General features: G+C 36.4%; 1 protein-coding gene across 2 annotated transcripts in view; it reads right to left on the reverse strand.

Annotated features, from left to right (window-relative positions):
• Nucleotides 1-27,959, reverse strand: part of LOC140149054 (uncharacterized) — a 131,893-nt gene that overhangs the window by 38,746 nt on the left and 65,188 nt on the right. For both annotated transcript variants that reach the window (XM_072171209.1, XM_072171208.1), the window contains exons 7-11: nucleotides 26,661-26,795; nucleotides 21,554-21,820; nucleotides 10,987-11,097; nucleotides 9,172-9,456; nucleotides 1,223-1,324 (exon numbers count right to left, since the gene is read on the reverse strand). In XM_072171209.1, the coding sequence (XP_072027310.1) occupies nucleotides 1,223-1,324; nucleotides 9,172-9,456; nucleotides 10,987-11,097; nucleotides 21,554-21,820; nucleotides 26,661-26,795 (900 nt within the window). The remainder of the gene's footprint in view (nucleotides 1-1,222; nucleotides 1,325-9,171; nucleotides 9,457-10,986; nucleotides 11,098-21,553; nucleotides 21,821-26,660; nucleotides 26,796-27,959) is intronic.

Genomic DNA, 27,959 nt, shown 5'->3' on the forward strand with positions numbered 1-27,959 from the left:
AATCTTAAATCTACAAAGAATAATGATATTTAGGATATGACCGACAAACTAATAAGGCCAGATGGTGATAAATTGAACTGAATTGAAATAGAATTAAATTGAATTAAATTGGATTGAAATCATTCCTAACCTAAATGTTTCAACGACACATACAATCAGAATAAGAAAACAAAATAATACACACATTCAAATATATAGCAAATACATAGACAAAACAAGACTTGACCCGGGAATGATTAATCACTTTACTTACATACATACATACATATACATACATATACAATTTATACCGCGCATATTATCTAATTAAAGGTCAAAGCGCCTTTACAATACATAAGGAAATAATTACAAATTACATTTACATAAAAAGATGTGTTTTTAAAAGTTTCTTGAAAACAATGAGGGAAACAGCTTCTCTGATGGAGAGAGGAAGCATGTTCCATAGCCGGGGTCCAATAACTGAAAAGGCCCTGTCACCTGTTGAACGATGGGTTTTGGGAATATGGAGCCTAGTATGATCAACGGATGAACGGAGGTAATGATGTGAAATGCTTTGACGTGAAATACGGAGGTAATGATGTGAAATACTTAGCTTTAAGAATACCACTTGTATTCACCCCAGTGTACACTATTATAATTATTAGACCTACACCACCCATAATATATTGAATCAAGTTTATTTCGATTTAAAAAAAAAAACTATAAACCTAATATATGTATATAGAATTGCAGATTCATACGAAATTAAACTTCAACACTACTTGTTTATTTGCGCTTACCGGTAGCGCTTTCGAGGAACTTCCTCGTCATCAGCCGATATTGTTGGCTCTGATGTATTTCTTGGATACGGCTATAGAGACCAACCTGATCAGTTAACATCCTGATCACACCCTGCGGCACCAGGTGCAGGACTTTTCTGACATCGGTGACGTCATCGAGTATGGTGTCGCCTGATCAGGTTGGTCTCTAGCCGTTTCCAAGAAATACATCAGAGCCAACAACATCGGCTGATGACGAGGAAGTTGCTCGAAAGCGCTCCCGGTAAGCGAAAATAAACAAGTAGTGTTGAAGTTTAATTTAATTTAATTTCTAATATAAGGTACATTTTGAAATGATTTACCTGTATTAAAATTACAGATCAACCCCCCCCCCGATCAACCATTTCAGTCAATCAAGAAGTTTTGATGATACAAATCAGGGTAGGAGCATCATGTAAACTTACCTATGCAACCCGAAGTGTCTATCTTGCCTCTTCGACATATGGTAGCTATGAAGCTGTCACCTTCAGTTACTTCAGGATCTGTGTCACATAGCTCATACACAGCTAAGAAAATAACATTTTCAAAAAGAAATCAAACAAGTTTATCATTAAGTTATGGATATATTCATGTTATCAGCGAGAAATATTCACAACACACAGACGTAGCAGGCACAGTTAGTTGGTTCTACATTTATTTAACTTTCTTCGAGCTCGCGTCGTGACACATTGCCTTCCTCGGGAAATTATGGTAATTAATGTCTCTATCTTTCACCGTCCCCTTCTCTCCCTTGGAAGTAGAGAGAATCTGACATTGACCACGATTCATGCCCATGAGTTATCCATGAATAAGGAATTAATGGGCATGGAAGTAGAGAGCATTGAGATCACCCATAACAATGGTGTATTTGCCTTTGTTGTCTTTAATGGCTTCATCAATGTCTTCATAAAACTCCTCTTTCTTAGTCAGTCTTCGTAGTCAGTGGTGGGGGAGTAAACATGTATTGCGCAAATCTGGTTCTTTCTAGCACGCTGAATATTTAAAGCTACTGCCTACCACCCTGTTTGAATAGCTCATGATGCAGGCATGTCTACAGTAGAATTCACCGCTACCTTTGCAGGACTTAAACCACATTAAAAGCTATTAAACCAAGATAACACTCATTGAAAACAGCTCAACTGATTAAATCAGATCTTCTCTGGTTGTGCACATGTGTCTGTTTTATATGTGCGGTATCGCAATGAGCTGGTATTTATAGCTTCAGTTGGGTAACCGATTATAAAGGAAACGCAAGGAAACAATGGTATGTGGACCTTTGTTCACGCAATGAGACAATGACCTGCTTTTTGTTAACCAGCATTCTTGAAAATGAGCAACATAATGTTGATAAATAATATCTGTCGTTTACATATCCTTCCTAAAACACCAAAGTACGAATATTTCCAAACATCTAAATTAGCTAAAATTTAGGACATGTTACAAAACTATATTTTCTAGAATTTTAGAAGAGCACTTTTAATATTGGCCGGTTATTTTTCACACAGCGATGTTAACTAGGCAATGTACTATTACCTATAACATACACTAAAACACCAAAGTACGCATATTTCCAAACATCTAAATTAGCTAAAAATTTAGGACATGTTACAAAACTATATTTTCTAGAATTTTAGAAGAATACTTTTAATATTGGTCGGTTATTTTTCACACAGCGACGTTAACTAGGCAAATTCCCATACTTTTAACGTACGCTATTTGTAGAGGTCACGCGTCAATGGTAAGAGCACTGTGTATTGTGTATAGGAAAATGGACAGTAACTGCAGTATGTTTTAATTTCCTTTATAATCTTTGAAATTAGAGTGGATGAGGAAACCCACTTCTCTTGCATTTACATTGTCCTCTGTTATATCAAGGTTGAAAAGTCATGCGCTTCCCTTTAGTTGTCTTTACCTTCCCTCCTTGTTTCTGCCAGACCAATAACATTCCACTTGAAATCCTCTAGATCTTTACAATATGAGTAGTATTAGAGGTGACTTTACGGTAGGTTTCAGGAGCGATTTTTCAGGAGCAACTCCTGTGGCCTCGGTTACTTACGTAAGTTTTATTCTAAGAGTATAACAACCGCAAAATAAAGACAAATGGAAGCTTGCTTTTATATTTTCGTATACATATTTTATTTACACATTTATTTATACACCTATTTACATATAGATACACATTCAATAATCGTTACATCTTTTAATCATTTATATCGTATAATACAATTTACTCAATGCTTGTTAAAGTAAGTTCCCGCTTCGATTATTACTAGGAAAATTGTATTTGGTAATTGTTTTGAATCGTTCAATCATTGTTCTCATCGTCCGTGTCTTCATCACTCTCCTCGTATAGGAAAAGACCGTCAAATTTATGTCGATGTTTCGTTAGCACCCTAGGGCCTTGTCTACATCACTTCCATCGCCCATTCTCTGTTCAAGATCCTCCATGATCTCCCGATGTGTTTCGTCGTCTTGTAGATGAACACCGCTCCACAGATCCGTTGAAGAGCCCATAATGTTTTCGTGTAGGCTTTTTCTCGAGCTTGTTCTTCATCCATGCTTGGTCGATATATTTCTGGTATATTTCATCCCTCGTTTCTTTCGTTTCATCCAATGCTTGCTGATACCATTCTTGAAAAGCGGTATTATCTTCGAGCTCGGAACTAGAATCATCGTCCAAATCCCCATCGTCCTACTCCTCCTCCTCCTCTTCCGCTTCCATATCTGAGGATTCCGTCTCAGAATGATCCAAATTCTCATCCGAATGCTCGGTGTCATCCATTTCTGAATCTGAAATTTCTTTCAGCCGAGGGTCTTCCATATCTTCGGAGTGAATCGTATTTCGAGATCGTAATTTCTACTTAGAGAATAAACGATAGGAATTTTTGTTTTGCCTATCCTCTACCGTGTGATAGACGACAGGCAGGTCCAATATTATGAGTAGTGGATGCCGGCGCAGCCGATATCCACTACGATAAAAATATTGGACCTGCCTGTCGTCTATCATAGGTAAGGATAGGCAAAATAAAAAATTCGTATCGTTTATTCTCATTCTTAGTCAGTTAAATATTATTTTAATAACTGTAAACAATTTTTTTAAAGCAAAAACTAAGTTACCGTCATAAAACTCCCCTGATTATAAAATGAACGAAACTTGTTTACAACTTCACGTATTCTGTTACGCGTACTGCTAGCGCGTTCGCGTATTCCGCACTAGTCTACGCATCCAGCGCGATACATACGCGCACCTCTACACGCGTGTTACGCATTATCAAGACTCGTGATGACGTGGGGTCGTCTACGGCCTGATAGACGGCACCCGAAATCATGCGATTGTCCAATCAGAAATGTGTCTACGAACTAGACCACTCCCACTGACTAAGAATATAGCTTTTATTGCAAATGATACATGTATGAGGACGGGTAACGGGGCGGGGTACATGTTGACCGTTTGCTGGTTTACAACGAAATGAAACAAAAACGGAGTCAACCTGGTTTGAATACTTCATAGCTCCAATAGGAGCTGATGCGTAAGAATGCGTCAAAATGCGTTAGCAAATGCGTAATAATGCGTCACAAAAGCGAAAGAATGCGTCAAAATACGTAAGAATGCGTCAAAATGCGTAGGAGCGCGCAAGAATGGGTCAAAATGCGTAAGAATGCGTCCAAAATGCGTAATCGAATCACTGCGATTTAATGCAACAGATATCATGAAAGTATGTTAAATACACAGAGGAGGAAGAAAACCAGTCAAAGTCCCCGTGTATTGTATGCGGGGATGCGGTGAGTTCTCGCATATTCATGAGGGCCGATTGTTCGATCGTACGATGAGAACAATGATTGAACGATTCAAGACAATTAACAAAATAAATTTTTCCTAGTAATAATCGAAGCGGGAACTTACTTTAACAAGCATTGAGTAAATTGTATTATACGATATAAATGATTAAAAGATGTAACGATTATTGTATGTGTATCTATATGTAAATACGTGTATAAATAAATGTGTAAATAAAATATGTATACGAAAATATAAAAGCAAGCTTCCATTTGTTCTTATTTCGCGGTTGTTATAATCTTAGAATAAAACTTACGTAAGTAACCGAATAAAATACTATCAAAAATACCGTAAATATATACCATAAAACCTCACAAAGTACCCCCATAATATACCACACTCCCAGAATGCGTCATAGAACTATAAATAGATTACGTCATAAGGGAAATCACGGGTGAACCATACTTTTTAAAAAAAATAGATCAATAGATGACCTCTGAGGTCACAGAAGTTGCTCCTGAAAAATCGCTCCTGAAACCTACCGTAAAGTCACCTCTAATACCACTAATAGCTTTTCTCTGTGTTTCAATGTTCTCACATTATATGAGAATAAGTGAATTGTAGCCAGTTTCCATACTCCCTTCTACTTCACAGCTTCCTTTCGGCTTAAACTGCACGCTTTTGTCCAAAGCATGGATTTTTGAGCGGTTCCTGGATCTGTTGCTACAATTTTGTTACCCATTTTGGCCATGGGCCTTACGGCCTCTTTTGTCAGTCATATCCATAATGCATGAAAGGTATTTTGCCATAATTCGAAGTTTGCTCAGGGCGTGTTGTCGATTGAGGTTTTCTGTCAGGATTACCTCACCCTTATTCTCCTTCTTGTGTAGACAATCCTGGAAACTTAAACTTGGTGTTTTTGAAGATTTCTTATAGCTGACAACACTCTGTAACCTTCCAGACGGTTCTAACAGCCTTTCAGGTCAGAGAATATTGCCCCCAAAGCCATGAAAGTCCCCATTTGTAGTACGCGATTGACTTGAAATATTCGTGAACATGGGGGCTGTTAACACAGGCGATTAGGAACAGGAGGGCTGATGCAGTGGCGTAGCTGGCAATGTTACCATATTTCGGTCCAAAACATGGTGTTTTGGGGAACATACCTTAGGGTCTGGACCCGTACTCATCTGGTCTAATGGTAAATCCGGCCCTAAGTTTGAAATAGCTCAATGGTAAATGACTAAATCGGCCAACTTTTGTGTCGATACTGAAAATGTTCGGTTGGGGCATGCAATACAAGAAACATGTCGGACACAGCCTTCTTGACCACCTTTTTTTTTTTTTTTTTGGAGTAGGCCCTTTTATTGTTTTATTTGTTTTAGTCAATATACTGGTCCTATATGTGCTTTTGTGCAATTAGCATTTCAAAAGATATCTATTTCTTTGTCTTCAAGAAGTCGAGTATTTTGTCGAGTATTGATAATAATCGTATACATATCGTAGGCCTATGGATTCCCTCTTTCTCTTTCCCTCCCCACCCTTTTTCCCCTCTCTCTCTACCTCCTTTGTCTCTTTTCCAGTGGACTTCGGCATATATATAAATGCGCTTTTATAAATGCGCACGTGACATCTACATCGCCATACCGTGTTCAACGATGTAAGGTACCCGGATGTGCACAAATTCCACACGCAAAAGTATAGGCGAAAATGACAGGTTACAAGGAAAATTGGTTTTGCAAAATAGTGGCATTGATTGCAAAGGGCAAAATAATTTGACCCGAGACATAAACTCTTTATTTGGATTTTCCATTACGGAAAAAAAAATTATGACGGAAAAGCTAGATAAAGCTGATTTAAAAAGTTATATTTCATTATTTCCGTGCTAAATGGGCGTGGCACCGGCAATTGGCCATATTGATGACGAAATGTGATTCTTTCTGGCATTAAGGTCAGAACTGGGTAGCTGCCGATGATGTTATTTGATAATGTTTGCACGTAGGGAACTTAGGGGGCTGTCATTTTCTTCGGAAGGAAGGGTCATGGATTTATTTATTTGGGAGTCAAGATAAGTATTCCCTCCCCCCCCCGTAGTGCCGCCAATGAACATAACTCTGACTCTAATTTTAACTCTAATTATAACGTAAATTGAGGAAACTATAACTTTAGCCCTTTTCGGTATAATGACCCTCTCAAACCAAACTAATAGGCTAGATGTCCCCGCCCGACCTCCTCAACTCTAACTTACTCATTCGCTCGCAAATGGACAAAAAACAAATTCAAAATGTGTTTTTAAGCACCTTTTTTTGTTCCCCATGCTAAATCGGTAATCTGTACACCCTTTGTCACCCTTTGACGTACAATTTAGAGTATAACACGTAGATGACTGTACATGATCTAATCATCCCGGCTGGAAGATGTTGAGGAAGACTCGTATACTATACATCACGCTCATACGTTATATGACAATTTGACGTACAATCACGTATGTGATGCATGGTTTGAGGTTTATTCAGCTAGTAAGTTAGATCTCGTCATACACATTATTGTCATGGTATTATATTGTAATTGTATACGTCAATTTTGTTCAGTTTGATTCAACCGGCTTATAAAGTTTTACTTTACACGGAAAGGGAAATTTAGCAAAAAACAATTAATTTAGGAGTGTAAAAGGGAGGAGGGTGGTTTTGGGGGCAGGGGGGGGGGACAAATAATATTTATAAAATTCTAAGTAAGGCGAGAAAGAGAGAAACCCTGTTCTACGGGCGAACGAACCTTTCAAGCAGGGTTGGTCGGTCGGTTGGTAAAAAAATTCTTATAAATAACCCAAAAAATCACAAAAATCTGTAAATAAATTTCAATTTGAGAAAATACCAAAAAAAAAAAAATTGTCCTGAAATGTCCGAAATTTGGGGTCGGCATTCATTTGTACAGGAAAAATTTGTTTCCCAATTTGTTCAAAATAGAACAGGGTTTTCGTTTTTCGTCGCATAAATAAATAAATAAATAAATAAATAAATAAATAAATAAATAAATAAATAAATAAATAAATAAAAAATAAAAATAAATAAATAAACATTAGTTATGTTTGTACATGGGGGGTGCTGTGCAATAATCATGATACTTTGATATCCATGATTTATCCATGCAAATTTATAGCATCGAACCTCCAGCCAATGTTCCTTGCCAGTGCTAGCCACGAAACAAGGTCACAACTGTAGCCACTCCTTCAAAGGTCGCAATTTCAGTGATTGACAGTGATGTAATGCAAATATGTCGCTGGCCATCTGGTCACGTGCGCATTTATAAAAGCGCATTTATATATACAACTGAAGTCTACTGTTTTCCCTGAGTAAAGTAAGACTAGCAGAGCAAGCAATTAATGGTAAGTAGCATGCAGGAAAAAGGTAAGGGCATGAAAGTAGAAAGAGTGGTAAGGTAGGAAGAGCTCAGCAAGGTTGGAGATGGAGTTGCGCATCATGTAGCCATTTTACCACCCGACATAATGGCGATAAATTATTATCTAGTCATCTTGACACAGTAGATGACACTTGGAAAGCTCTGTATATTAATAGCAGTATTAATTGATTACATTCCCATTTTACCAGCGCGATAATGGCTCAGTGGTTTTGCCATACGTTTCTAAATCCATGTCTCGGGTTCGAATCGCAGCTCTGCCTCATTTTTGACTGGCATGTCTGGTGATTTATTTGGCGCGCGACCTGAGTTCATTCTTTTTCTAAATGCTGTGTCTGTTAAAAACAACATCCCTCTGGAATCAAACGGTGGCGGTAGCCCAAGGCCGTACCCTTAATACAGGCAGGAGAATTTTCAGTTTTAAAACTGTATTCAGGTTTCTTTTCAGTCAAAATTTCGGCAACTTTTATTTAATTTCAGCCTGTTATTGGTATTTTTTGCCCAATTTCACGTAAATTTTCTTTTTTTTTGTAGGAAAGTGCAGTCTCATGCCTGTTAATAAAGTGCTATGAAATCCACTCATGGCACACAATGTCATCGCTCCGATATCTTCATGGCCGAAATCGCCATGGTAGATTGAATCCACCGCCACACATGGCCATTATACATATCGACCTGTTAAATATAATAGGCCGAAGGACATCTGACTAAGGCTACTGACAATAGCCCCGATTAGCTCGGTGACTCACCTCGCTGTGTGTCAGTCAAGCATGGTATGCCATAGGTCATGTTCTTTTAGACAACCTTCAAGATTGGCCTATACACTGCGCTATATAATTCGGCACACATAAATCTCAAGACTCAAGACGCAAGCTACTGTCTCAAAGCGCAAGCTAACGACTGTCATATCTGTTCAAAATATATATTCATGTGCAAGGAACCACATCTGGTTTCTTTATACGAAATCATTTACGGGAGATATTCATCATTTTCTAACCCGGTATCCGAAGATTTTCGTCTGATATCAAAATCGTGCATAGCAATTCACGTGTATCGATCCCGTGTATTCATTTTAGTGTCTCTGCTGCACCAAATAATTATTAGCCAGGCGATGTCGGTGTGTGGCATTGTTCTGGAGCAATGTTATAGGATTTATTTGAAAGAAATTGAATATAAACTCACTATCATCATTCTCGATGGTAACAGTTACCCTGGATATAACACCAATTTCCCCTTGATTTCCGACTTTTACTAGTTCGACACAGAAGGTCTCATCTGCATAATCAGTATTGCCAGCGGAGTCATAACCATTGTCAGTGTTATCAATCCTGATGTCGATTGACTGTTCGGTGTTACCAGGGGCAACAGTACCAAATGTCACAGTTTCTCCTATCAGGGGTGTATAGTCGTTACTGTCCGTCGAAGCAGCGTCGGGAGTACCATCACAATTTGCATCAGTGGATACAGCTAATACACGTGAACAGAGAAATAAATGATTATTATTACATGTACAGTATTAAGATGTACAGAACTTAAAAGCGGATGGTGGGATTTTATCACGTAATGATTTGTACCGTAAGCCTGCATTGGGGTCCACTAGAGTTTAATATTGCTCCAGGAAAATGCCAGTAGCCCAAAACATTATTACACGTTTTGTTCTGAACGAAACAAACATAATTATTTCATATCATGCTTTTTAGCATCGCTGTCACCCAAATACCCCATTTGTTTCGAACACAAGCTCTGTCATCTAACAGACATATTATTTTTCCATTCCATCTGTCGCCAAATAGTTAGGTCATAAGGGTTTTCGTAACTGCGAGAGCAGGAGAAGGATTAAGGTTTGATAGGTCCTTTAAGATAATTAAAATAAAATGAGCTCCTATGTCCCTCCCAAAGGTGTGGGATAATTTCAGGAGGGGTTAAATCCACAATACAGGGGGCAAAATTGAAAAATGCTTGGATTACTGTAAAGAGCATAACATTTAAAATGCTCCGATTTCTTTCAAAATACGTTCAAATTATTCATCTAGTCACAGGATTGAAACAAAAATAGTTTGCATTACCTTTGGTTACCGTAATCAGAATTCGTAGATAATCGAAACTATACAATATTTTAATCCTTGCGACAAGATGGATAGTTTGATATGCATTTTAAAAACCATGTATTGTGGATGTAGACCCTCTCATAGAGTTAGCCCACACTTTTGGTGGGCATAGAAGCACAGTTTATTTTGATTATCTCAAAGAATCGATATCAATCTTCAATCCTACCTCTACTGTCGCAAACATGAAAGCCCTAAACATGACGCTACCTACTAAAAGGCCCTTATTTGTTCATTTGAATATCAACTTTCATTTATCACTGATTTTGGTACTTATTTCAAGAAGAACATTGAAGACATTTAGAACTAGCAATTCAATGTTCTAGGCTTCTGTGGAACTGTTTTGACTCTCACCCGTACCCAAAGACCCTATTTTAAAAATGGGCATATCCAAACAGTCAGTCTCTCCTTTAATCAAGGTCAGACGAAGTTCAGAACCACTCCCACCCCCGTAAAATACAATTCCTTTAATACTTTAATTAAAAAAATTAAACCAATATAAAGGTTTGCAAAATAAAAAAATGCCAAAACATTTAAGGTGTAAATAACATGAAATGTTCCTGAATAACTTACTTGAATCTGTTTGACAGCTTTCCATGCATTATACGAATACTTCTTTGGCTTAACTTGTATCATAGTATAGGCTACATTACAGCAGTCGATTTTCTACTGATTTTAAAAGAATTTTTTTAAGCAACATGCGACCCTAATCACTCTTTTTGGGCAATTTTGAAAAAAGAGAGCATTTGGTGAATTTTTCTTTATAATATTGAGTCCTTTTTGGACATTTTTTCCCTCTGGAAAGTGGACATTGGGGCCGGTCGTTTCTCCCCTCCCCGTTTGAATAGAGCATTGTGGGATACAGGGAGAAAGATAAATGGTATTTTCTTACCTACTTCTGAGGGGATATCAGTGATACCAGTCCTCATAATGGTGAGTGTTACTATACCCGTTGCAACATCTTCTCTTACTGAGGCTGTGCTACTGGAAAAGCTGTGCTTAGCTGTTATGATAATCAACAAAACCAGTTCAAGTTAAGTGAAGAGATTCATTAGAACTAGGATTGTTATCATTGTTATAGATAATCAAAATTACTGGGTAGAGACTCAACATTCTCAAGTTCATTCACAAGAAAAGTCAGGGATGCCATTCAAAAAAGGGTAAGAAAGCACTCAACCGAGACGAGGGGATTATAAGCCACGGCTATTGCCAAGGAGCCACATAAATCTAACTTGTGATAACGTGCGTTCAAGAATCGAAATTTATGAGCGCAATTCTTTCAGGTTTTGTGTGGAAATTGCTCAAAATAATGTTAACTTTTAAACAGAGAAAGAGACTTACGCATCATACTCTGGAACATGGAAACATTCGAACATTAAAAACTAGCGCACGAGATCAAATTAATGATGCTTAATCTACAGGGGAAAGAAGAATTACGCATCGCACACTAGCACATTTAAACATGAATTTACAAATGGAAACATAACATGCATAGGCAGATATACCAGAGAAAAAACTCCGGACATACCTGCCTGTGCGGGGACTTGAACCCCAGACCTCTCGCTTGTCGGGCGAGCGCTCTAAGCACAGAGCTACACAGACTGTCCCTGATAAACAGGACTCAAGTCTGGTACTTATGGATATGAGCAGTCAAGGGTGAACAGTACAAACAACACATTACACACCAGTGTACGAGATCAATTAATGATGCTTACCCGCCAGCCTAATATAATCAATAAATAGATCAATTTGACTTTTAAGTCTTCCAAATTCGGCACATTTGCAGTACACTCAATCATAAGAAAATGGTCAACTTTGGGCTTGTCGTTTTATATGAAGTCAACCTAAACAATTACTGGGACTAAGTTGTAATTTAAGACTAGTAGTCATATAAAAGTGATGTTTTATAAATTTTGAAGGTGGACCACATCGACTTTGGGCCCCCTGAAAATGTTGAATTTGCAATAAATTTCATCTTCGTGAGGGCGCTGTTCGAAATGTAAATGAATTGTGAGCTCAATTTTTTGATATGCATTGTATTTATCCTATATTGAGCATCAGTGACAACAAAAATAATTAATCTGACAAAAATGTGAATTTAGGGGGCTTAACTTATCACTTTACAAAACATTAGATTTTTTCTTGCATATTTAATGACCCCATGACCATGGTGACACAAAGCGCAATTACAGAATTTTTTTTTTTACTTTTTGACAAATTGGGCATGCAGTTAGTGTGTATACAAGGTTTCAGACCTCTCTCTCTCTCTCTCTCTCTCTTTGTAAAGAAGGCACAGACTCCCAAAGATGAAAATTATTTAAAGGGCAACTTTTGAGTCCAAATTTAGACCCCCTACTCCAACTTTAAATGGCTGCCACAGAAAATCCGTAAGAGCTACAGACCTCAAATTTGCAGGTTTTAATATTTTTACATGTACAACATATGACTAAAATATAAAGCAAATCTGACGGGGTCAGGTGGGGGACCGCTTTGATATCATATGGACTTACCCTAAAATCAACATTACTTCCGGGAAATCGCGGTTGAAGCAGTGGATGATCTGTAATCAAGCCATCAGCCAAGAAAAGAGTCCCCTCCATGAAATATTCTATGGCAGCAGCTTTGATTTATAAAATCTTATCCAGAACAACACCTGTGTGTTCAAAGCTGCTCTTTTTATCTTTTGATCTCAAACAAAGAATTCGAGCTATTATAATAGCGTCCTTGACCTAAATACAAAACAATATTAATGAGACGCAAATGGACTGGCTTAATGATATACTTCAGCGCACTGCATTTGACCTACACTGTTCAATGGTATTATTTTGATCATGGCGGTAGTTTTAAAAGCACGGGGCCTTAACACGTGATGCCTGGGCCAGAAGGATGTGAGTTCATAAGGGCAATGTCGGGGACTAAAGGTCGCAGTTGATGCGAAGACATGAGGTCCCACCAACAGCCATTCTGTTCATTATAACGAATGGATCCTGTTCTAACTAATTCCAGCGGACGGTCTGTGGCTAGTAAGGAATCGTCTTTGACCATGCGCAGATAGCATCATCATAAATAAGCCAGCCCTCCACGTTTAACCACCCATCATTCTGGTTGGCCAGGAAGATATTTAATATCCCGAATTTATAATATTCCTACCAGTTCCATCGTATAACCGATTTGCTAGAGAATACCATGTTTAGGGGCTGTGCAATAATTATGAATTCCGGGGGGTAAAATTTCCAAACGGCTCGCCAAAAATCGGTTGCCCCCCCTCTCGGCCCGCCAAAATATCTTTGCCTCCCCCTTGCACATGCCATATTTTTGGGATCCCAATTTGCAAACTTTAAATGGTCTATATTCATGCTGCGAGCGCAGCGAGCAGGAAAATTTACATATATAAGCGTTTCCGTACGGTTTTCCTAAGCCTTTTTAGAGGCGCCCAAGAATGTATACCAAAAATCGCTTGCCCCCTCTCGGCTTGCCAAATATTGCTTGCCCCCCTTTCGGATCGCCAAAAATTTCTTGCCCCCCCCCCAATTTTACCCTCCCCCAGGGCTCATAACTATTGCACAGCCCCTTAATAAATTCGTATTTATCGTATAATAAAATGTGGCCAAATGTATATGTGTACATAGTGTGTGTGGATCACAAGAATAATATCTTCTACGGACTGGCTAAACCATATCGGGAAAAATATTGTCGTATGCTGACCTGTGTCAATATGTTATTGCCGTATGAGTTCCCACTTATGGCCCACATCACTGTGTGCGATCATGCGTGAGAGGCAATTCCCGAAATCATCGTAAGTTTCATGCATGCCTGGGCATATTTCTGGGCAAGGAACAATACAACAAATTGCCTGGCAATGACAACCCAGTCTATACATGTAGTACGATCAGAACATTATAGTCTGACGATCATTACGAAAAGTCCAAAGCGATTTTTAATGTATTTTCTAAAATTTAAAGAACCACTTTTTATCGGGAATTTTTGTAAGTTACACAGATGAAGTTGTAAAAGTCTCAGCATCACCCGATAATGAGGGCCGATTGTTCCATGAAATGCGACAGGCGAGACTGCTACGCAATTATCGCGTATTTTCACGGTCTATCACGTAATCGCGAAGGCACGCAACGCCGGCGTGATTATTAGACACCGCACGATCGAACATTCGGCTCTCATGAATATGCGAGAACTCACATCATACAATGCACGGGGACTTTGACTGGTTGTACGCGGTCTGTATCTCTCTCGTCTGTGGTTGTTAACGCCATCAAAATGTGTGTTAACTAAACAAAAATTTACAGTCAAATTGATGGTTAGATTGTTACTTTACCCGTGTGTTACTTTACCTGTTAATTGTTAGCTTAATAGAGTGACAAAATAGCTTTTTTCAATATTTCGGAAAAAGAGACGAATTTAAAAAAAAAGAAAAAGTTCATGTCTCTTCTTCATGAAAAGGTAATTGATTTTTTTTTACTTCAAACTGATTTTTTTATGTTGTCACCAAAATTGGGGTAAAAAGTGAATTTGCATTTTTGTCAAAAACTCGAGATTAAAAAAATCTGACGTCACCATGGGATTCCTTGACTCATTTCCTTTCCAAAAATGTATAGTTTTTTATTTTGGACATACAATTCAGAAATGATTCAGAAAGAGTCCTTGTTCTCTCCCATTACTCTGGCCTTAACCGCATTTTGTTAAAGGAAGTCTCCGGTAATCCCAACATTATGCCAAGTTATATGTACAGCACGAATCACATGGTTTTATTTAAAACAAACTCATAGTGACCATAAAACGAATAAAAGCACCCGTCTCTCAACACGCGATAATCAGAATTCCCGGGCACCGAAATTGTCAAGTGCAATGACGTCCCAGTATCACAATGAAGGCTGACGACAAATGAGCACAAATAACCATAATGTCATATGTATAAAGAAAGCGTAAATAAATAAATAAATTGCACTTAGATAATTTCGGTGCGGCAATTTTGAATATCGCGTGTTGGGAGCCGACTGTTTTTATTCGTTTTTATGGTCAATATAAGTTTGTTTTAAATAAAACAATGTGATTCGTGCTTGATATTATTTTTCTAACATCATGTTATGATTGCCAGAGACTCCCTTTAAAACGTGGAGTGATTTGTGGTGCGCACTTGAAATTCTGCTTGTGTAGATGTTGCACGTATCTTTAGTATTTTCAAAATCAAGATTTGTTCAATCTACTCATCACATACCACCAAAGTCTATTTAATATCGATGTCACATACTCACAAGAAGTATGTATTTTCCAATGGGCTAATTTTTAGGCTGATTACAAGTCTTTCCTTTTTAAACATAAATAGTTTTTCATTTGATTAAGGGCTATGATAGCGACGTTTTCACATATTGTTTGTGGGACCTGAGAGCACATCAGACATACCAAATTGCATTTTAACAACGAGGTATGTCGTTCTGATATCAAATAATTTAGATTTTTTGAAATTCGCGATATGATACATATTTTATGGCAATGATTAAAAATTGATATTTTTTTAAATTTAACAGTCCTCGAAGTTAATTGTATAAATGATATGAACTTAAAGTGTATAGCTGGGATGAAAAGCTGACTATCATATGAACATTTTGACCTTTCGTATTGAAGATATAGATTGTTTTTCCAAAAGCACCAACAAATTTGAGTCTTTTTGGAAAAAATGTATTATCTTCAAAATGAAAGGTCAAATTTTCCATTGATTATCGCTTTTTCATCTCAGCTGCATGCACTCTAGGTACATATAATTAGATTGATAAAGTTTACTTCGAGGACTGTTAAATATCAAAACATGCAAATATTTCCTGTATTCAGGTCGAAGTGAAAATCTCCCACAGGGTACCCAACTGAAAGTTAAATTTTCCACCCAAAACAAAAACATGCAAATATTTCCAACTGGAATTAAAGTTAACATTCAAACTTCCAACTGGAATTGAGGTCAAAGTACAAATCTTTCACAGGATATTGGGGATATCCGACTGAAAGTTGAATTTTCCATCCAAAAACATGTAAATCAATAGTCCATAAGCTACTTTTTGTAGGGGCCTTAGTTAAGGAGTTGGTTGGAGGTATCTAGAACCGAATTTTGTACGTCTACCACATAACAGTATGATATGTCCGGAGTGCGAAATGGTAAAAGTTTCCAAAATTGTATAAAGTGCCACATTATTCCTCAAGGTCATGTGCAAAGTGACTCCTTAAAATACCGATTTTTATAGGCTAAATCAAAGATAATGTATATAATTCCATAGCCTGAATCGATGTAAATGGCGTTTTAGTGTGTTACCGGTTATTTAAGGAGGACAAAGTGTGTTCTTTTACACTAAAAAACAACATTTCTACTTTCCTGCATCAATTCAAGATGGCCGCCAAAATGACAATCTCCTTATGTATGGCTTTAGTTATGGAGCTGGCTGGAGGGATCTAGAACCGATTTTTTGCACCTACCAAGTGAAAGTAGAATATCTCCGGAGTGTAAAATGGTATGTTTCCAAAAATTAATTGCACATTAATCAGCAAGGTCACATGCAAAGGGAAGCCTTAATACCGAGGTAACATCAATGATAATGTAATTCCATGCCCTGAATCGATTCCAAATGGTGTTTTTAGTATTTACCAGTGATTTAAGAAGAAGAAAGTGTGTTCTTTGTCACTAAAAAACAAAGTACCTTTTTCCTACATAAAATCAACATGGCTGCCAAAACGACAATCTCCATTATAAAGGGTTCACAAAAATACCTCCCCCCTTAAAATTACAAAACATATCTTTGCATAACTTGACATATATTTCGTTGATTTGAAAAATTTAAAAACCTGTGAATAAATGAATCATTTGTCTACCCTCCCAAACTTCTTAAAAAAACCCCTTTTTTAATCACAATTTAAAAAAATGATGCTTTTTAGAATAAGTTGCACTTTTCCACATCCTATACATGTAATGTACAAAAACATTCTCGATATCAATGTTTTGATTGATTTAATGGTGTTTTTGTTTTCTCTAATTCTTATGTATACGATAACCCAGTCACCCATGCAATCATCTTGCAGTATAAAACAATGATTCATTGACATGTACGGGGTATTTCTAGTCTTTATTGAGCCGGTGTGTCAAAAATGGTAAAATCAATTTAGGAGTCACAAAACATTTCTTTGCAAAACTTCACATTTAATTTGTTGATTTGAAAAATTTAAAACCTGTGAATAAAGGCATATTTTTTGCTACCCTATCAAAGTTATCCCTTCTCAAAATCCTTTTGTTTTGGTAAAAAATAATCAAATTTTTCAAAAATGATGCTTTAAAAAATTACACTTTTCAACATCTCATACATGTAATGTACAGAACTTTCTCAATATCAATGTTATGATTGATTTAATTGTTTTGTTTTCCTTCACCTTTCTGTCTCTGATCCCTTAGTCACCCATGCAACCGTCATGTTGTGCAAAATAATGATTCGTTGAAACTAATTTTGACATAAATGACGATGTTGAAAAGTGCAACTTTTTCTGAAAGCATCATTTTTGGAAGATGTGAATATTTTTGACCAAAACAAACAGATTTCTAGAAGAACTTTGGGAGAGTAGAGAAACGATTCCTTTATTAACATGTTTTTAAATCTTTCAAATCAACGAAATGTGTGTCAAGTTATGCAAATATATGTTTTGTAATTTTAGGGGGGGGGGGGAGTTATTTTTTGTGAACCCTTTATGTATAGTCTAGTCCAGCAGATACCTTTTTTTTTATAATGGCTTTAGTTATGGAATTGGGTTGAGGTGACTTTTTACACTTACCAAGTGAAAGTACTATATCTCTGGAGTGTAAAATGGTATGCTTCCAAGAATGGAAGTTGCACACTAATTCATAAGGTCCTTAAAATACCGATTTTTAAAGTCTTTTAAAATCAAACATAATGCAATTCTATGCCTTGAAGCGATTCCGAATGGTGTTTTAAGTGTTTTATTAGTGATCTGAGAAGCCGAAAGTGCCTTTTGGTCACTTAAAGGAGTATTTCGTGATCCCAGCATCCTCTTTTTATGACACTTTTCAGTTGATTCTGATTTTGCGTTCGCGAGTTATGCATGGTTATGTGTATTACACTGCTCCATAGACAATGTGTTGTAATTTCGTTCTGCACCAGAACGAAATTCAAATTTCACGATATCTTTGCAAAACGAATTAATCTGCAAGAAATATTTTGTACATAAACATTATGTAGCCAGAGGTTTCCAGTGATTATATAAAAATCTCAACTTTTTTTGAGAAAAGTGGGGGGATGAGGCTGTGGATCACGAAATGCCCTTTTAAAAAGGATTCCTTCTTTCATACATAAATTCAAGATGGCTGTCAAAATAACAATCTCTATTTTAATAGTCAATTAGGTATTTGTTTTAGTGGTTTATAGTTATGGAACCGACTTTTTAAGCTTTTCGAAATCGATATTTTAAGGGGTCACCTTGCACGTGACCTTGAGAATTAATGTACCACTTACAATTTTGGAAACATACCATTTCGTACTCAGGACACATGTACCTATCATATGGTATGTAACAAAATTCGGTTCTAGAGACTCCAACGAAACGTTTTCCGCTCAAGCCTAGCTCATAGACAACAGCATGGACAAAGAATGTCACAGAATGGAATCCTTGGCTGGGGCTGGGATTAAGGCACACAGAAAGTCAGCTGGAGGGATGAGATATGAGGTTTCATAGGGATCAGGTGGATGGCAAAAGCAAATGACAGGAATCTTTGTTAAACAAAGAGTTCATACATAATTAGTTGTGGAGGAAAGTAAACAGCACATAGAACGTACAGTGTGTATGAACGGGGTTCATTCATATATTTTCATGATTGTTTATGCCCGCAGGCATCAATCGTTCATGAATCATTTAAGGGGGTACTACACCCCTGGCCAATTTTGTGCCTATATTTGCATTTTTCTCAAAAATTATAGCACATTGGTGACAGGTAAGATATGTATATTATAGGGGCAAGGACTACAACTACTGTACTGAAAATTCAGCAACTCAAAGCAAGTAGTTATTGATTTATTGATCAAATATTGGTTTTCCCTCATCTTTTACTGTAACGCCACAACTGTTGTCTGTGATGAAATAAACTTTCCAGTGCAGTAGTTGTAGTCCTTGCCCCTATAATATACATATCTTACTTGTCCCCAATGCGCTATAATTTTTGAAAAAAATGCAAAAATAAGCACAAAATTGGGCAGGGGTGTAGTACCCCCTTAACAGCATGCGTGATTGGTCAATACACCAATCCGAGAAGCGTTTAATGTATTTCGCCCTCTATTGTCGGTAACACTGATGTACCAGAGCGGGAGATTTAATTCGTAATTCAGTACTCATGATTGTGTATTGAATATCACTGTTGTGTACAATTCCCGGGTACAATTCTGTGCAGCACACAATAATGGGTGGAACCCCCGACCTTGGGACACCGCAGTTTTACATCGGGGACACCGCAGTAATGGCGAAGTCGGATTGGTGTATAGGTGGGCATAAACAACGTTTATGCTCCGGTTTTCTGGTCGTAAACAAGACGTATGCTCGCGCGCTATTTACGCAAAGCGCGAGTGATGTACGCGATGTTCGGACGCGTCCAAACACAATGGACTTTTAAAAAGGATATCGGAACTGGTATTGTTTAGTGTAAAATGATCATAATTATTTTTTAGATTAGTAGGCTATGTCATGTTATGGGAATTCGAATTAAGTCATTTTAAAAGCAAATCATTTGTAAATAAAATATGACACCTTTAATATTCCCATAAGTTGCATTCTTCTTTTGTCTTTCAATGTTTATTGGATTTTTATTATGAAAAAATTATCAACAAATTACAAAAAAGAGAAAAAAAAAAAAAAAAAAAGAATTTCAGTTGATTTCGATTTTGTGTTTGTGAGTTATGATGATTATGTGTATTGCACTGCTTCATAGACATTGTGTTGTAATTTCGCTCTGGTGCACCTGAACGTGATTAAAATTTCACGATATTTTTTCACGAATGAATCTGCAAGAAGTTTTTTGTACATGAACATTGTGTAGCTGGAGCTTTCCAGTGGTATAAAAATCTCAACATTTTTTTGGAGAAAAGTTGGGGGGTGATGCTATGGATCACGAAATGCTCTTTTAATACAGACAGGCCTTTAATAATATTTGGCGTTTTTATTTTGAAACTTGCTCACAAACACTTGATACTTAAGGTGGTACTATACCCCCTGATGAATTTTATGACTAATTTTGCATTTTTCTCAAGAAATAACTACACACTGCTAACAAAAGTTATGTATATTATAGGGGCAAGGAATCCAATTACTTCACTGAAATTTCAGTGATTCAAGACAAGTGGTTCTTTGTATATGTTAAGAAACGAGGTACATTCTAGCGGTAACTCTTTTCTTATCATAAATAACGTACCTCTTTTCTTGAGTCACTGAAATTCCAGTGAATTAACTGATGGATTCCTTGCCCCTATAATATACATAACTTTTGTTAACAGTGTGTTATTATTTTTTGAGAAACATGTAGAAATAGCCAAGGTCGGATTGACTTTTTGGGGGGCTCTGGGCCAGGTCAAAATTAGGAGGCCCAAATGCACCGTGAGGAAGGCATGTGCACTCAAGTGACCAAGTTGTTAGATTTTATTAGGACATTTGCGCGCGAATCTCGCGAAAAAATTTAATTTTTAGACTACTTTAGCATGAATTGAAGCTGAATTTTGTTATATAATAGGACAGTGCGAGCGAAGCGCGCAAAATTTTGCAATTTTTGTAGGCTATTTTGGCCCAAATTATGGTGTTTTTTGGTTAAAATGGATGATGCACACTGCACAAGGCACTTTTGGGGGCCCCAAAATTTGGGGCCCTGGGCCCGGGCCTATCTGGCCATATGGTAAATCCGGCCCTGTATAATTTATCAAGGGTACGGTTGTAGTACCACCTTAACACATAAAAATAGATAAGCTAAAAGTTGATCATCAGAAACACCAAGCATTTTGTCAAAAAATGAAACTGAAAAATTAATATCATGCTTATTTCTAATAATGATAAGCAAATCCTCCAAATATGTTTAGTTGAACCACTTCACAATCAAAAATCACAAAAAAAACACGAGTTATTGTTTCAGGCATCTTTTCACAGAAAGTACATAAATGGTGAATCCCAGGCATAAAGTACCACAACATCGTTGTCAAATCTGAACAATTTTGAAATTTAACCCCTGTATGAACTAAACTCTCCCGGTCAACTCTTTTCTATTCGAGGTCATCAGTTTATGATATTAAAGCTGACTCTGGACCAAATTATTAAAAGCTCACAGGATTTTTCTTGCTTCTTGACTTTATGGTTGCCTGCCCAGGTGAGATAATTATTCGTCTCAGCTGCCAAGCAACAACACACACCCACAAACACCCTTTACTTACGATCATCATCTGCAATTGTAATAGTTGTTGTCGATTGTGAACCAATGCAGGCTTCAACTGGACACCCTGGGGTAGAGGTAGTAGGGATTAATCCAAGTATGACCGTTTCATCGCCTTCGTAATCACAGTCAGCAATAATCGAGAGCAAGTCTGTAGTCTTGGTTGCTTCTCCTTTTCCGAAAGTGACTGTTAAATCCGCGCCAGTGTTGAATTGGAAATCGGCTGAAGCACCTTCTGTTGCTGTTCCAGTCCCCAAATTAGTTATATCTGAATGACAAAGTAAATATTGTGAGTACAAAATACGATTGAAATGTAGAAGACGTTCAAAAGTGACACTCAATATTGGTGCCAATTTTTGAGTAGCTAGCTGATTTGAAGGAACTGATTAGCATCAAACAAGCAGTGTGGTAAATAAGTGTGGCAGCTTCATTGTTGCACACGCAGTTTCGGTTTCAGCCATTGGGGTATGTTTTTGAAAAGCGTTTCCGCTTGGAATGTAGATAGTTATTGTTGCTATTACTCTTCGTGATTTTAATTTATGCACTCTTTTGCCGACAATTTTCAATGCATTTTACACACTAGAAATGTCGCTTGCATAAATACCGATATTTTTAACAGTATTGCATAGATGCGCGAGCGAAATAGCTGTTTCAACGCGTTGACGTCACTGTCACATAGGGGTGAAAAATGGTATAGGTAATAGATGACTATGAAACCTCAAACTGGCCCCTCGATAAAGGTTGGCAATTGAAGCTTGTTTAGCGAACTTTGCCTGTTGAATGCGATGCGAGTGCAAGCGCCGACCGGACTGTGAAGGTTTCCGCATACCGTATAGGTTAGGCCTATATCATCACCTATAAGCCCTATAATTTAATTTTCGAAAAGAAAGCTTAATCCCGGAGCCTAATCAATTGAGAAGGGAATGGATTTTGTCATAATAATATCATAACAAGAAGGAATGCCTCACGATTTTTTTTATATCCAGCTATAGTATTTTCATTGATTACACTGAACATGAAGCTATAGGCCTATCTCTAGCTTCATGTACTGAACATTTGCAGACCCGGCCTTCTACACGTAGTGGGTACCACATTAGATTGTGTTTACAAGAAATAATAAGCGCCGCCTCCATAAAACATCCTATACCAGCATCTTTGATGATAAAATATTATCTTCAACCACGCACCTGTGTGATTGAATATCTTTCTTTTATCTATTGACCTCAAAGAAAGGATCGAAATTATCATATTGCCGTCCCTGACCTGTTTCCACACATTATTAATGAGTCGCTAAGGCTAGCTTCAGACTCCGTATTGTACGTACAATATTGTATGTACAATACTTTTCGTGACGTCAAAAAGTATTACACGTGCAATAAATATACGTGCCACGACGAGTTGAATCAGATTAAATAACGCGCTTTAACCCTTACGGTTCATTGTTTGCTAAATCCAAGCGAGGTCACCAGAAAATCTATGCAAGAGAAATTTCTACTGCTGATGATGAAAAATCCTAGAGTGCGTTTGGAGGTTTTTTCTGCACTTTACCAGTAGCCCTAATAAATTCATATAACAATAAAAATCAAATAAAGATTTAGGGCAAATGTTTTTACTCACTGCTCATCTGATCCACTTTCCCAGGAAACTAAATACCGATACTCCTTAGTTTTTCCCTGACTTTCCAGACATAATTATGAGTAAACATCAAATTTAATGTTTACAAAACAATCAAATATATATACATTCTTTTGCATTTTGTACATAAATATTGATATCAATAATGTAGGCCTACAAACATTAAAAAAAGGGGCCTAAGAGTATGTCTATTTTTAATCATATACTAATTCCGCCATGCCCAAACATATCTTATTATGAAATCGTGTAATGGAACCCAAATTCCAATCAAAAATAAAAACAAATTTGTTATCAAATACACTAGGCCTAGGCCTATACATTGTATTATAGGAATTTAATAGTTGGTTCATTTTAATAAATAAATAGATTAACACGGGTAATGGACAAGAAATATTTGGCAATACCGGATTTACCGGAGAGCCAGTGGATAAAGAAATTAATTAAAATTAAAACAAATTAAATGAGAAAATGAAAGCAAGGACATTTGGCGAAGTATTGTTTTAGAATTCGAAGGAGTCCTAAATGTTATCCTGGCCCCAGGACACTGATTAATGTAAATTCGACCCATAGTTATTTTATCTACTTTTGCCAGCATTCAACCTGTTCAATGTGATTTATGCCTATTTTTAATAAAATTCCGAAATCTGACGTATCAACGTTGTATCGTGCACAAATTATGATTCGAGACTATTTCATTTGACACGGTTGTATGGATTTCAGAAGATCGGTCCTATAATAGATATCGATTAGAGAATTACAGCAAGAGGCTTTGAGGATGCCGTAATCCTCTTGACAATCAACCAATCAGAGAGACATATTTCAGAAATATATTCGTAGGGCTGAAACTCTTTCAACTCTGAAATATATATTTCAAGTAATCTCGTTTCACACTTTGGCTTGCAATAAAGCCACGAAGGGGCGGTAATGTTAATATACGATTTCAGTCAAATATTGGTGCAAATATACGATTTCGGTCAACTATTTGGCTATCCTTTGCCCAAAATTATGAAATGTTTATTAGTAACAACAACTCTTAGGAGGGTTTTCGAGTAATTTTAGCGAAATAATGAGGTTATATAAAAGAAAACCCACTTACAATTTTGGACGCTTAACTGTGGTGTTCTAGGGGAATTAAAAGATCACAATTATGTTTAATTCAAAATCGTTGTCCTACAAGCACATATTCAGATTGTGTGAACATTACAAATACAAACAATATGGTTGAAAAATAAATAGCCATTTAAAAATGATTTTAAAAGATCGTCTATTTTGTAGCTTTATGACACTGAATAGGCCAAATATCTGCCTCTGACGAAAAAAAATATTTTCCATGCTGATTTGTTTTTGTAACAAGTACCGTATGTCATTTCAAAAGAAAGAAAAAAAAAAGGCGGATATTACTTTTAAAAAACTCAACGCATTACTATTAATACGCCTATAATTAATGAATGAAAAAGTATAGAAGGCGTTGCATCCGGTTGTGATGAGGGGGGGGGGGGGCACAAGCCGTTTTCGGCAGTTTTCCTATGGGATTTTCTAATATTTCAGATCAATGGGGGGGCTTCCGTGCCCTAACGCTACGGTTACTGCATTAACACGTTTATGGATGTATTGTGATGATCATAAGTAGGCCTATCATAACATGCCTCAACGATATCAATATGTAAAAAGGTGTTGCAAATTCATAACACAGCGTGTTTTATATAATGTAACGAATGCTATGCCAAAACTTTAAAAATTAACAAAAATATCAGTATCAATAAAATCAGAACCAGAATAAATACAAAGGCCTACAAATAATACTTTTAAACTTTCTAAATCAATATATGACTAAATATCAGTATAAATGAATCTCTAAATCAATTAATCAATCAGTTATCAATCAATCAATCAATCAATCAATAAATAAATAAATAAATAAATAAATAAATAAATAAATAAATAAATAAATAAATAAATAAATAAATAAATAGGCCTAAATAGATAAATCTATAAATAAATAAATAAGATCTGAATGTGCCATTTATATTATTATTACAATTTTAATATTATTAATATTAGTATTAATACGACGTATTATTAACTTTAAAAAGGTGCCCATTGATTATATAATAATTCAAGTACATTTGAATCATGGTAGGTATTATGATACCTACCATGGTTGAATACAAGAAGACATTAAAAGATGTTCATCATTCCGTGCATTCACTAAATTTAGAACTCTTAGAAATTTGGCAACTCCGTATCAATTAAGCAACCAATGATTGTAGCAAAATATATATTTTCCCGGTACATACTATTTATTGCACGTGTAATACTTTTTGACGTCACGAAAAGTATTGTACATACAATATTGTACGTACAATATGGAGTCTGAAGCGCGCTTAAGGGACCGTGCCTCCTGTTATGCTTCAGCGAATACGTATGACCACTACACAGTTCAATGGCCTTATTGTGATCTGGCGGGTGTTTTAAAAGGACCGTCCCTGAGCACAACATGATGCGTGCATGGGCATATTTCCGGGCCGGAACAATAGAGACAAATTGCCTGGCAATGACGTCACATGTAATCCCAGTCTATAGTGTGATCAGAACATTATAGGCTGGTGGTCGTTTATAGTACGATCAGTAGGAAAAGTCCAATGCGATTTTTAATGTATTTTCTAAAATTAAAAGAACCCTATTTTACTGGGAATTTTTACTGCTCAGTTAACATCTTACTCAAAAAATTTACTTGGATTGGATAGGCTTCAGGAAGATCAAGACAGAGAATTAAGGTATGCAACTATTTTAAACTGTTGTGCGATTTGGTAGTTCAAAACATCTTGCGAATGGCAGTGAGCTTTGGCAAAAATTGCATTGATCATTAATAGCGAGTGTGTAGAAGAATTTCAATATCACAGATATACTTTTGTAGTTCCTGTGGTTCTTTTAAAAGTTGGGAGGAGGGCTGAAACATCAACTTTTGTTTGTAAATAAAGTATATGATTTGTAGAATGCAAAACAAATAGTGTTATTTTTAAATTTGTAAATAATAATTGATTTAGATAATGAAATTAAATTTTTTGGCTGCTTCGACCAACACTACCTAGTATACCCTTACAGAGTTTCGATACACCAACTGATATCAGTAGTCTCTCTTTATTTGTATTAATTTTCATGCCATGAAATATTGTGTTTGGAACAAAAACTAAACTAATGCAAACTATGGCCTATTTGCTGCGTTATTCGAATTTTCACGTTCTAAATCCGAACCTTCCTGAATTACACGTCTGCTCAAAGTATTATATTTCATAATAATAACCATCGTATTTCTGCAACGCTTTGTACAAAAACGAAAAACAAACAAAAACAAACAAACAAACAAACATTCATTTATTCATTCATCGTTTTTAAACAAACAATCTAACGAGTTGTCCGCTAAAATTTTTAATAACATTTTGTTTAGTTTCATGCTTTAGTAGTGTCCTTACCTACACAGCTGCATGTAAATTCAGTAGCGCTTCCCGTACGTCGAAGTTCAACTGTTTCCATGTGCGTCGCTGTTTCTTCCATAAACGAGTAGGTTGCTGAATCAAATGCTATCTTAGTTTTGTCAGCCTCAGCAACTAGGAAATGCGATAAAAAATAGATTATGCCGATTTTTGACAATTGTAAGTTAGCATTGGAATTTAAAATTTAGAGGCGGGGGGGTACAATTTCAGGGGCACAGACGAAAAAGATCGGGACGAAAGGGGCTTTATTTTGACAATGTGCGCGTCGGCAATGAGGTACGGTTAATTCTGCCCCCATAATAAATGCAAGTGACTTTGGGGTATATGCATGGTCACTTGAACAGTATAGTGAGACGCAAGTGACCATGCATATACCCCAAAGTCACTTACATTTTCTTATGGAGGGCAGAATTAACCGTCCATTTGTTACCGAAATGAGTAACATGTAATTGAGAAAACAAATGGACATAGCTGCTTCTGGCTCTAAGCCCTCGATATGTCATATAATAATATTTTAAGAAAAAAATTGCATGTCAATGTCTGGATGTATTATTTTGAAATCAAAAACATTAATTGTCGTAAACAAGAAAATAACAAAAATGATAAAAAATGCTTATTACTACCAGACATTTTATGCTGGCCTTAGATTTTCAAGAGGTCATGGTTTGAGGAAGTTGCCCTGATTTACCTCTTTGATGTAAGCCTACAAAGGCCTACACATTCATGATACATCGGTATATATTTTTTTATTTTAAACATCTAAACTTTTAAAAGTTTTAGCATGATTTACCATGTAAAATTCCCCCAAATAATGTCATTTTGTTGTAACCGGATATTAACTTTACATGTAAACTGTATTCTCAACAGCAAATGAAGCTCATGCGTAATTTGCATTCAAGGTTACAGCTATTTTAATAGTCACATTTTGGTAACAAAAATTTAGGTCTTTTGGAGAAAAATGTATAATCTTTAATACGAAAAGTCAAAATTTTCAATGATCGTCGGCTTTTCCTCCCAGCTACATAGGCCTACACTTTAAGTAAATACCATTAGATTGATAAACATTAATTTATTATTATTATTATTATAAAACATTTATATGTCGCTCCACAAAGCACAGAGCTCCTTACAAGAAAACAGATCCCTTAATAAATAAATAAAAGCAGGTATAATTAAATATATGTTTCTCTTATCTTTTTTTAAAATATTTCAGTGGGTTTTTTTTACAAGAAATCACACAAATAAGTAATACATTGCAATTATAAAAAAAAAAAAAGA

This window comes from Amphiura filiformis, chromosome 3, assembly GCF_039555335.1.
Source record: "Amphiura filiformis chromosome 3, Afil_fr2py, whole genome shotgun sequence".
NCBI classification, from domain to species: Eukaryota; Metazoa; Echinodermata; class Ophiuroidea; order Amphilepidida; family Amphiuridae; genus Amphiura; species Amphiura filiformis.